General features: G+C 40.3%; 1 protein-coding gene across 1 annotated transcript in view; it reads right to left on the bottom strand.

Moving 5' to 3' along the window:
- LOC148353674 (protocadherin-15-like) overlaps positions 1 to 12,265 on the bottom strand; it is a 350,912-nt gene that overhangs the window by 155,138 nt on the left and 183,509 nt on the right. Inside the window, exon 19 of the mRNA XM_088350828.1 lies at positions 6,174 to 6,302. Coding sequence (XP_088206954.1) covers positions 6,174 to 6,302 — 129 coding nt within the window. The remainder of the gene's footprint in view (positions 1 to 6,173; positions 6,303 to 12,265) is intronic.

Raw genomic sequence — 12,265 nt, 5'->3', positions numbered from 1 at the left:
CCATGAAATAGATGACATGGAGCTACAACTCGTGGGAAACCGCTACAACAGAGACCTGGCACAACGGCTTGCAGCTAAACAGACGCTCTCTACATCACTTCGTACGCCTAAATGAAAAGCCTCCCAATTCAACTGTATAATGACAATAAAAAACAATGCATTCGTTCATTCCACTGCAATTATGTGTTCTGTGTTTTAATTTGTAGATCCATAGTTGTTTTTGTGTTACAGTCATATATATTGTATATAACCTGTATCTAATAAATAAATAAATGTTCCTGCTTTGCAGGTTTAAACTATCGCTGGACTTGTTGGGAACACAACCCCTCCCACTCGGTTCAATCCTTAATGTGTAAGTTAGCCTATTTATTGTTTAAAGGCCAAAAAAACTAAATAGGTCTGAATGGATGTACAGACGCTCCCCTACCTCCGACCATTCGACATACGGATATTTTGTACGGGATGTTGAAATTTATCCGGACATTGCTTTTTTATTGTGTGTACCTTTTTTCGAGTACAGGACATTACTGTAGTGCTTCCTTTCGCTGCTACCAGCTTGTAGTGCTATGAGAGGTCACCCAGCATACACCCAGAAGTTAAAAAAAAGTCTGCTTCCTCTTTGTTGTTTGTAAGTAAACATACAGTGCTACGTGTACTGACTCTCCAGCACAGTCAGAACTGTGATGTTTTTATTGTTTAATATATCGTGCATCTATTCAATATGGTTGGTGAAAAGGCGAGCCGTTTCTTTTGAAATGAAAGTGGAATAAGAAAGCTTGATGTGATTGAGAACATGGTCGGAATGCTTTTTTTTCTAACACTTTTTCACCACGGAGCAGGAAGTTGCCTCATTCTTGAAGCACATATTCCAAAAGTAGGTTACGCTTAACTTTATTTATGTTTATAGAGCATATTATTTTATGAAATGTTTATTTTATAACACAAAACAATACAGGTTACTTATACAAGCCTTAAACATACTTATATAAACCCTAGACATACAAAATATAGCAGTGAAGCAGTTTACGAACAAATTCAACTTACGAACGACCGCCGGGACCTATCTCGTTTGTAAGTCGGGCAGCGTCTGTAGTTCTCTTATCTTAAACCCCAAAAACAGGTTAATCACCCAGGATGATCCTACGGACACATTTGACAATCGGGCATTTGCTGACTCCAATCCCAAGGGAGGAAAAATGGGTCAAAATTGCTCCCAGTTCCAAGCCTCATTTTTTTTGGACTGTTTATTTACCAGGCCAGTATCGTTACATGCATGAAACAATTGAACCCGAGAGAGTGTCTGCCAGGAACAAAAATAAATTGCATTGAAAGAACCGACAGAAATAACGAATCCACCATTTACCGGTATCCTTATTGAAGGCAGCGATGGACCACAATCAACTAAGGGGCCGGTCACACAGACATTTGCGGCTGAACCACGGCTAAAATTTAGCGTTTTTTTTTTGCCCGTGGTTGCCCGCGATGGAAAATGCGCAAAATTGGCCAACCCGCTGTTCATCGGTGGTATGCCCGCAAAACACGCCGGCGACTGTTCCGCTTCCTCATCGCGTCATTTCTGCGTCATTTTCTCGTGTGGACCACGGGTATAAAAGCTCCCGAGCCGGTGTTGTGCCCAAATCCGACTCCTACGCAACACATAAACCCCCCCCCCACCCCCACCCCCCCGCGTGAACGCGCATTTTGCTGCGATCGCTTTTATGGGAAGCGTGCATTGACGTTGGTGACTTTTTCATCCGCGTTAACAAACGCATTTTGTAGAATACGATCACACTTTATTGTTTAAATAAACGCGTTATATAGACTAGGATCTCCCAATTGTTATAATTAGCTCGCTTTATTGTTTTAATAAGCGTTTTATATAGAATACGATCGCTTTTGTTGGAAGTGCAGCAGAATGCGCGTTCACGCGAGGGGGGGGGGGGGGGGGGGGGGATTTACCGTTCGATTACGTTCACAACAAAAACAAAGACGGAATGGTTTAAGTTGTATTACATTTCCAACAAATGCAAGACGAAGTGGTTTTGGTTATATGTTCGCCATTACATTCCCTAAAAGTGAGATAAAACGAGGTAAAAGTGGGGATGCGAATCTCGACAGGGATGCATTTCTCGGATAACACCGGGCTGTAGAAATCATAACCGCTCAAGACACAGTCCAGTGAAGATCAAGATTTCAAGCTATGGCATCATTTTTATTTTATTATCTTGAAAAGAAATGTCAAGAAATAAAAATGGATTAAGACGAGGTCACTACGCTGACGGGGATCCATGTTCACCCCCTTGACGTCTCGAGCACAACTGACGTGTGCTCGGCAAATCGCGCTGTATATACGCGGAGAAAGGCGTTTGACTGTCACACGCGTAACACGCTAATTTCACGTAATAACACCGCGATACAGGCGCAGAACATGCTATTACCATGCTCCACCCACGATTACCCGCTGAAATTTCCCGTCCTACCCATGTGTAACCACGCCCTGGCCGCGGCCAGAGCACGTCGTTCCGCGTCATTTCCGTGTCATTACCTCGTGTTGACCACGTGTGCGGCACGCGGTTAAACACGTGCTCAAACTTTTGAGCAGCTCAAAAGTTTTGCGCGCGGCCAACCACGTGTGAATTACCGACCGCGAGTAAAGCACTGCTGTATCTCGTCTATATGGCGGTCTCCAAACGTCCAACAGCGCCCAACAGCATCTGCTTCAGAAATATCTGGCCGTGGTTCAACCTTGATACGCTCGTAAAAGGCTGTGTACCCGCGCTCTGAAGAATTGAGCAGCGCAAAACTTTTTCGTGCTGCCACCCGCGCGCGAATTTCCGACCTCGTGTTAAGCACTGCTGTATCTTGTCTGAATGGCGATCTCAATGCGTCCAATAGCGTCCGCCTCAGAGGCTGAAATTTCTGGCCGTGATTCAGCCGCAAATGTCTGTGTGACCGGCCCCTAAGCTAAGTCGAAGAGCTTTATTTTATTGTTTTAGTTGGACATGTGCTCCAAGTAAAGTGTGAGCTTGGACATTAACAGTTTAGTGTAACTGGTTTTAAAACATTTTTGCTTGAGACCAAAATTTAACTGATTTTGTTGTGTGTAAATGTATATGTTGAAGTTAGAAATAACATGAATTACGAAAAAAGGAGCACATAAAGCTGCACACTCAATTTCAAGAACCGCTTACATAAGTTGTAGGCTTAAACAGCATTAAAAATGAACTATTTCACCTCCATTTTTTTTATATTTTAAACCGGGTGAACACATTTCTTTACGTCACATATTTTCAGATCATGTGTCCATTCGTGATGGGAATTACAAAGACAAGCAAATATTTACTACGGCACCAAAGCAAAACACGGATGAAGGCTAAGTTGTGTAAAATGTGAGCCCTATACAGTATTTCTAGATGACAACACCAGCGCAACACTACTGAGAATCGTGCCAGATTGCAACACAGATGTGGTTTTTGTGTCATGGTTTTGTTGCCATTTTTGGATGCCACGGTACCGGACCAAATGGCATTTGCTTGTTATCATCCCTTAAAAATTAAATGGAACTACCTGACATTTATGCTGATAATGCTAAGAATTTTTTTTATAGATAACTTCCACTTTTGTGAAATTTAAACATATAAATTGAGGACTTGGTTTGTGGATGAAATTGCCTAAATATTGTAAATATGTTGTTAATATGGAAAAAAGTACTGCAAAGGTGGGCTGATTGATCCATTTATAGATATTATCAATGCAGAGCAATTATTTGGATTGGATTGATACTGTTGTCCTGGGATCGATACTGTCTTCCCATTTCAACTAGCACTACAATAATAATTTTTTGACTTTATTTTTAAAATACTGTGGAAGGTATTTTAATTGTCTTGTTGACATTGTTTTATTTTATTTTTTTGTATTTTTGTTACATTGCTGACTTTTACTCTGTTGAGTTTGGTTCTAAAACAGTTTTTCTGTGGATGTTTTTGCATTGAATTGTTAGGACTATTCAATTTTTTCTGACCTTATTTTCAAAATACTGTGTAATGCAATTTATAGATGTAGTGATGACATAGTTACAGTCTCATCTCATCTCATCAGCCATACCGCTTATCCTCATTAGGGTCGCGGGGGGGGCTGGAGCCCATCCCAGCCATCTCCGGGCACTGGGCAGGGGACACCCTGAACTGGTTGCCAGCCAATCGCAGGGCACACAGGGACAGACAACTCATTCGCTCATTCACACCTAGGGACAATTTGGACTGGCCAATTCACCTGAAATGCATGTTTTTGGAATGTGGGAGGAAATTGGAGTGCCCGGAGGAAACCCACGCAAGCACGGGGAGAACATACAAACTCCGCACAAGAAGTGTGGAGCTGGATTTGAACCCACGACAGGTTCCCATGACATGAACTGTGCCGCACAAGCGCTAACCACTGCGCTGCCGTGCTGCCCTCATAGTTACAGTATTTTGTTTAATTTTTTTGGCTGCCTTTTTGGCTTGACTCTCTCATTTGTTCTGAAACAGATGTAATATAAATATTTATATGTATTTTAGTGCCTAAAACCCTTGTGCTGTGCTTTTTGTAAAAATAAGATAACACATGGGGGAGAAGTTCAATTCTTTCATAACTATGACATTTCCAAGCAAACAGTATAGGTATTGGATTGGTATTGATACTACCGAAATTTCCTGTATCGCCATCGCTGACTGTTTTACTCCTAATCCATCCATCCATCATCTGTACCGCGTATCCTCAATAGGGTCGCAGAGGACACCCTGAACTGGTTTCCAGCCAGTCGCAGGGCTCTTTTACTCCTGTTATGTATTAAATCACTGTCTCAAATAATAGATGCCTGCCCGGACGCCCGGGGCGTGCATCTTTTACGTCGGGTGTACAACTTACAGAACGTCTCTGCCCGGGTGGCCAACAACTTTTTCAAGAAAAAAATAAATAAATCGTTTATAATCTTTATTTTGTAATTTATTTCAAATCAAATGTTTCCTTTATTCCGATTTTGAAATCTTCGTTCGGTTTGGAAATTTCGGAATTTTGGTTCATTGGGCAATTTGTATACTCGGCAGCCACTCAGAAGCCAGCATCGAATAACTTCGTGCTTCCGGACTTTCCCGAACGTTTTAAGGTCATGCATTTGCATATCATTTTCCAAAGTAGACGCACAGAGAACACAAGAAAAATGGATAAGTGGATAGGAATCAAGCCAAAACCTCAGCCCCAGAAGCAAGATTAAAAGAAGCTAACAAAATCTATGACGCTACAAAACATAAAGCATCGTGGAAAGAGGAGTTCACGCGGCTTGTAGCAGACGACGCAACGCAAGCATTGCATGAAAAAAGATGAGTAAATACAGGTACATACTGATGGCAGATGGAAAACAGTGATGTCATATACATGCAATGACTGTTATAAGTAGATTTATAATAAACTTAAATCTAAAGTGTTGTTCTGTTATATATGCTGATTATCAATTCTTAATACTTTGCGATTAGTCGTCTTATTGCATTTCAAGTTGTGAAAAAATGGGGCAGGCAACTTTATGGCTGGGCAGGCCACTTATCAGAGTTGTCTGCCCTGGGGTCCGGTAACTTTTTGTCACGAGTTTCAGACACTGATTATATGAATAATACATAACACATATATTTGATAATTTCTCTGAAATTGGGTCCTGTTTCCAGACATCACCACGTTTTTTTGTATTATAGCACATTTGTTGTAAAAAAGAGCACCTCACCATATTCTTCGGTGCTATCACATAACTAAAAAAAAGAAGAAACCGCACCATATTAAAAGCTGCAGTGACATGCCCCATTTTACTATCTGTCATCTTTTTTTAATTTAATCTGTTATAAATATACAAAATGGGGCAGTAACTGCCAGAGAAGAACGCCAATAAAATAAGACCAATTGATTTTTATTGCTATATTGACTATTTAGTGCTTGTAGACGTTAATTCTTATGGAGCCTTTCATGGTTTTCTCATTAAACCATTATTCATTTTAACCATTAATAACAAGGTCAGTAGGAGTATCTACTACGCTGTTAAAATCCTATTCAAGCAAAATTAAATGCAGGGTCATTCCGACCGCGTGAGAAAGCGCGTACGGGACCCAAACGAGACGTGAAAGAACTTCATGGCTTCTTGTTAAACTTACCTTGACTTGTCCAACAAAGAGGTTGGCTTCTTCTTCTTTCACAGAGAAGTTAGTGGGAGCAGCAAGGTCAAACTCAGGGTCGTTGTCATTGACGTCGGTCACAATGATGTCGACGGACGTTGTTGATGTCTAAGGAGGGATGAACAACATTTGAACTTAATAAATAAAATACATAAGTGCAGAGAAGAACCGAAATTATTGGGCATTTTGAAGTATACTATAAAAATAATTATTTTATGATATATAACAGGAATAATTGCATATATTTATACAGGTCTTAAAAACATTTTTTCACCATACCCACATGTGCTAGCCCATGAGGTTAGCACAATTACAATGTCTTTTTATATCATTAATAACAATGTAGTAACATCATATGCGACAAGATTAGAAGTCTCACTCCATGATGAATATGAAATAAAACACGTAAACGAGAAAAATGGGATAAACATGTTTAGGATAAATAGGCAAATATTTAAAATGTAGTGCAGGTACACTGGCCTAATTTGTAAGTGCATCAGAATAATAATGCAATGAATAAATAGAGCAAGCAAAATATATTTAAAGTAATAGTCAAAAAATAAATCAAACATGTAAAATGTTCTATAGATAGGGTCCTCTTGATTTTTTGTGCAGGCGTACCTTCCATTTATCTTTTTTTTTTAGTTATGGCTGATTTGTTCTCTGAAGAGAGTAGTAAACATTGTTTTAGGAGATCTTCAGTTTACTGGCAAGTTTTCGCAAGGAATTGCCTTATTCCTTTGAACAATAATATACTGTTTCACTCTATAGTTCTCTGTTTACGGTACTATTAGATCATAGGAGTGCAGGTTGCTGAACATTAATACACATATGTTAATGTAGATATAGTATTGAGAAGGAGACATCTGCAGCTAAAAACGGTCATGACAATGTATAGGGTGTATTTCCGACTGATTGAGTGGTCATCTTCATTGAAAAAAAACATTGTTTTATCTTAAAAAAAAACGAACATTTCTAAGTGCCATCTAACATTGAACGACATTGTATGATATTCGTTTGTCTTTCAAAACAGATGCCAATCTATAGAGAAGAGATATGCAATGAAATGAAATGTGCAAATAGATGTATGCATGTGTATGTATTGATAAATACATACATTCAATAAAATGTATTTTGCAGTGGTGCATTGACAAGGTATCAGTTTCAACACTGTAAGGGCAGCTACAAAAAAAAAAATCATATCAATTGCTTCTCTGCCAAATGTTTCAACACCATGGAGCGGCAGTAGTTCAGGAGGTAGAGCGCTCGTCTTGGGATCAAGGGATCCCAGTTCGAATCCCGGCTTGTCCGTGTTATATGTCGAAGTGTCCTTGGGTAAGACACTGAACCCCTAACACCCCCAATAAGCAGGTTAGCGTCTTACATGGCTGCAATACAAGGCCGCTATTGGGAAATGTGAAGCACATTGTAAAGCGCTTTGGGAAGTCATTGACTTGAAAGCACTATATAAATGCAGATCATTTCATTTCACCATACGGCCTGCCACTAAGAAAATAGACCAGCCCTATATGATAATATCTACATTGCCATAAAACTAGTCAAAAGCTCTTGACAGGAAACAAAAAAGCACAATAATTCATAATTGTTCTGTCTTGGAGCGGGAGGTTGAGAAGTTGGAGTGGTTGTCCCTTACAACAGTTCCCTCCCGGCCTGCGTTTGAAGTTTGCCCCAGCGCTCAAGCGGCGCCCGTCCCGGAAGACTTAATCTAGTTCACAATCCCGAGGTCCTCATGGGGCCTCATCTGCAACTGTTGTTTGCTTTGTTCCAGCATAATTACAGACATCTGCAAGGAAGCTGACACGCTGGAAAACGTCACAAATGCCCGCTCGATCCACCACCACCATGGGATACAGTAGCGGGGTATAATTAACATTGGCATAGTGTTGACAGCCTCTATTTATTTTTCACTTTGCAGACGACCTGGAGCCAATTAGTGTCACCGTCCCGCTGCTGATTTTTACATCAGAGCAGCGAGAAGTCTTATTAACGAGTGGCTATTATTTATTTAAAATCCGTCGCCGGCGCTCGGCAGTGTCCGAGACAAGCTTACCCAGAAGCTGTTGATAAGATCATACTCTTAGGACTCTTGGTGCGTATGAACTGAAGACATTGCAGGAAAAAAAACGTGTCATCCGAGCTGATGTTTGTGCCTGCCAGGGGGGACATGATTGCAGACTTCACACCTGGGAAGACTAATTTAGGTGTTGGTCACACGGACGAGAGTTGGAGTCAATGTTCCCTCTAAGCTACACACTGTGCGCAATTGTACAATGCCCAGACCTTCTCAGCCCACAAACAAATGATATCCAGCGCATAAAAATCAATTCTCAAAATTGCAAAATTAATTTCCAAGCAAGTTCGGCCAGAAATACGGTGCAAGCGGACACAACATGGTTTGTCAGTACGTTTTAAACGCGATATTTCTACGTCAACAACGAGATTGAGTAAACGAAGTGCTCACGTGAGCTGGAGGGAGAATATTGGGGGGTTGGAAGGACTGCAGAGGCAGGGGCAGGAGGTGATTGTTACCGCTGTCGTACTGGAGGATTCACCTTGCACATAACTTTCAGTGAGTTCCTGCCTTTGTGCAGTGTGTTGAGCATGTTACTTTTTGCTTGACTATGATTCTAAAACTTGACATTTTTTGCTTCTTTTGTGTTATCAGGAATCTGACTGTTCACATTTACATGGAAAATAGTCTCTGAGATGGCAGAGCTATCTGGTGTTACTTTCAAATAATTTGCAAATATTTCAAGTCAATCTTTCTGCCAACCTTACTTTTACTAAATAAGTGTGATTTAATACAGTTCTGCATTGTGCAACCAACTAAATAAATCGACAAAATGTCAGTATTATGGAACAAGGTACTTTTTTTATGTAAAAGTGGTTTGAAATGCAACTGATGTTTGTGGGCAGTGCAACCTTTCCGATAGTAATAGCCAATTCATTGATTTGTGAAAAAAACTACTGCCAGAAACTCAATATGTAACTTGATATCAGGTTTACGACATGTTTTATAATGTTTTGTTTATTGATGCTGCTCACTGTGGTTCCAAACAATGCTCACACAAATAATGTGAACGCTAAGGCCCATGGAAGATTAGAGGGAACATTGGTTGGAGTCAAACTGCGCCAATGGTAATCGAACATTTAATTGGTAAATAATGTTTGTGAATTCCTTTTGATTTAACAAGCAAAACGGGGCCAACAGAAGATTGGATTTGGCTGCTTGCAGTGGTCGGGAGCTGCCGTATGCAATTAGACTCCACAAAAGCAGCCTACACACAAGCAGGTGCTTATCATTTTTTAAAACTTTTTTTAATTGGGGGGCCTTGACATGAACCCTAGCTAATATCTTGAAGAGGCCTTAAGTACAACTTTACAACTGTGTAAATTTACACCATAATCAGTCTATCCGTTTTGGAGCCTATAAATCTCATATAATCTCACTCACCTTGCACACACACACACACACACACACACACACACACACACACACACACACACACACACAAAAGAGATTCATAAAGTAGTTTAGATTAGCCAGACTAAAATACAGTATTGTACCCCGGACTCGTGAGCTCTTTACGAAGTGCACAATATCTTGAACTGAAAGGCATAGTAGGAAGTAGTTTTGTTGTCTTGAAAGATATAAATATACACATGGCAACTCATATCAAACGATGTCTCTCCCACAAGGCTTAGTTTAAGCTAAGAAAAACTGAAACAAAAGTTCATCCAGATTTTTAATCACTTACCTTTTATCATTTCTCTAACTTTTGTAATATGAGAGTGATAATGAGCTAAGACCTATTGCATTTTCTACATCCTTTATGTCTCTAGTGGCCTTTGGTCAAGACTCGGCACTTTTACAATCACTTTTCGGACTCGATTCCTGTTGTGACCATCGTTATATACATTGATAATACAACGGTATGCATTTCCAATTCTTTTCCGTTCATACAGCGCACTGGATTGTAAGGCACACGTCTACATTTCTGAACAATTTGGCATTTTTGGGTGTGTCTTACAGTCTGGAAAATATGGTAGTTACACCACACAGGATTTTTGGGTACTTTTGTATATGGAAGTGCCTCTGCAGCTAAGAAGACAATGGTTTACAAGTATCGCGGTTAAAACAGAAATACAATACTCCTTGTGTGGCCTGAAGTTTTCTGTACCCACACACTGTAAATTTGGCCGCGTTTGCAGGTAAGTCGGTCACAGTGTCCTGCCCTAAAATCTATATATGGCCGCCCTGCTGTTCATGTTTGGATCTTTGTATGTTTGGGAAAACAGGACACTGATGTAGAGTTTTGGATCTGCTCTCTTGGCAGGAGAAATGAGGATTTTTTTTTTACTCGGAATCTGCATTTGCATTCATCCAGGAACCAAATTCCGGGACTACAAGCCGCTACCTTTTGCTACGTTTTAGACACTGCGGCTTTAAATATGGTGAAAAGTGTCTATTTATTTAGTGGCGGGAAAAAACATTTTAAGCAGCAACAAGAGACTGATTAAATGGATGAGTAGTTCGTAGAGGTCCGAAAAAATTATCACAACGCTAGTTATTGTAAATCAGTCAGGTGTGCAAGGGCAATGTTGTAGGAAAACGTTGCAGCGCCAATGTTTGGTGATTTTAGCTCTCGACAAATTCTTCAAGTATGCAGGGGCAGAGTAAAAACGAAAAGCTTCCCTACACATGTGCTCTGAATACGAAACACTGCGGTGATGCCTAAAAACATCGATGACGCCATTCTAGAGGACAAATTAGTTGGTGTTTTGGCCGACAATATTCATATACTATAATACATAATAGGTACCCTACTTTATTCAATATTGACTAACAATATTTCAACGTTTTCACAGATTTCCAGAATTTGAGAGCAATAGAATTTATCCTTCTGTATCATCAGAATCATTGTCACGTTTCTGGAGTTCCTTTTAATCCCGAAGGAACGATGACAAGCAAATACAGTTCAGTCCATCACCACGGACACCACCAATGACAACAGCACAAAAAACATGTCTGCGTTGTCGTTTTAGACTTATCTCTTATATTCAATTTGTTGGCTTGTGGACATTTAAAATAATTAACTATCAGTAACTGACTTCGAAGTCACACTTAACATAGAACTTACTTAAAAACTCAAAAGAGTAGATACATTTTAGAATTGGAATATTTTAGTTGGTCTGGGAACCGCCAAAAGTAGATGATTTGCAAGCCGAGACTTGCCTGTCTAAAGCTTCCACTTCCACCTTAAGGACTCTTGAGTTAGATCTGTAATGGGTCCTCACAGAATTGTAGAAGCCCATGACAACTAATTGATTTTAAGGTGAATCTCAGTTGACCGAGCTCCACCTCAACCTAAATATTGAAGGCAAATAGAAACTTCCTGCTTTTGAACCCAAAAACTTTTCCTTTCGGTCACTAGCTTATGACCGTTTTGTTGAGCTCAACGGCAGACGTCGGTCCAAGTTGCCATGGCTACCACAATCCGATGCTAACTACCCTTTGAAACTTCCATCGCTTCTTCCCCTGGAGCACAATTTTGATCATTTGTTTTGTGCCTGGCCTTCCTCGCGGCACTTAATCTCGCGGAAGGAGCTCTCCATTTACCAGATTCTTGTTTGACTTTTCTCCTGTTGTGACAGCTTTTCATCCCGCCTGACATTTGCCACACCACTGTCACTCTGCAATTTATTTTGCCAAGGAATGCTTCCCTTCGCCGAGCCTGGATCTAAAACTCGTACGTACATAGGGAAAGGTTATTTGCTTGTACAATCTATCCATCTATAGTGAGATGAATAGCCCCAATTCATTCCCAGCCGCTTCCAACCTGCAACAAAAGACATATTCATTATAGCTCTGCCAAGGAATGAAGAGCTTTGGAGAAGACTATTAGCAAAAGTGAGCACTGAGTTTCACCTTAGCCTTCGTAGAGGTGACCATCTAATTAAATTAAAATGGTGTAAATCAGTGTTTTTCAACTGGTGGGTCGGGACCTAAAAGTGGGTGGCGGACATGTTTAAAGTGGGTCATTTTCTCT

Source organism: Urocampus carinirostris, chromosome 13 (assembly GCF_059441175.1).
Source record: "Urocampus carinirostris isolate Australia breed hairy pipefish chromosome 13, RoL_Ucar_1.0, whole genome shotgun sequence".
NCBI lineage: Eukaryota > Metazoa > Chordata > Actinopteri > Syngnathiformes > Syngnathidae > Urocampus > Urocampus carinirostris.
This window is presented reverse-complemented; position numbering and strand designations above follow the sequence as displayed.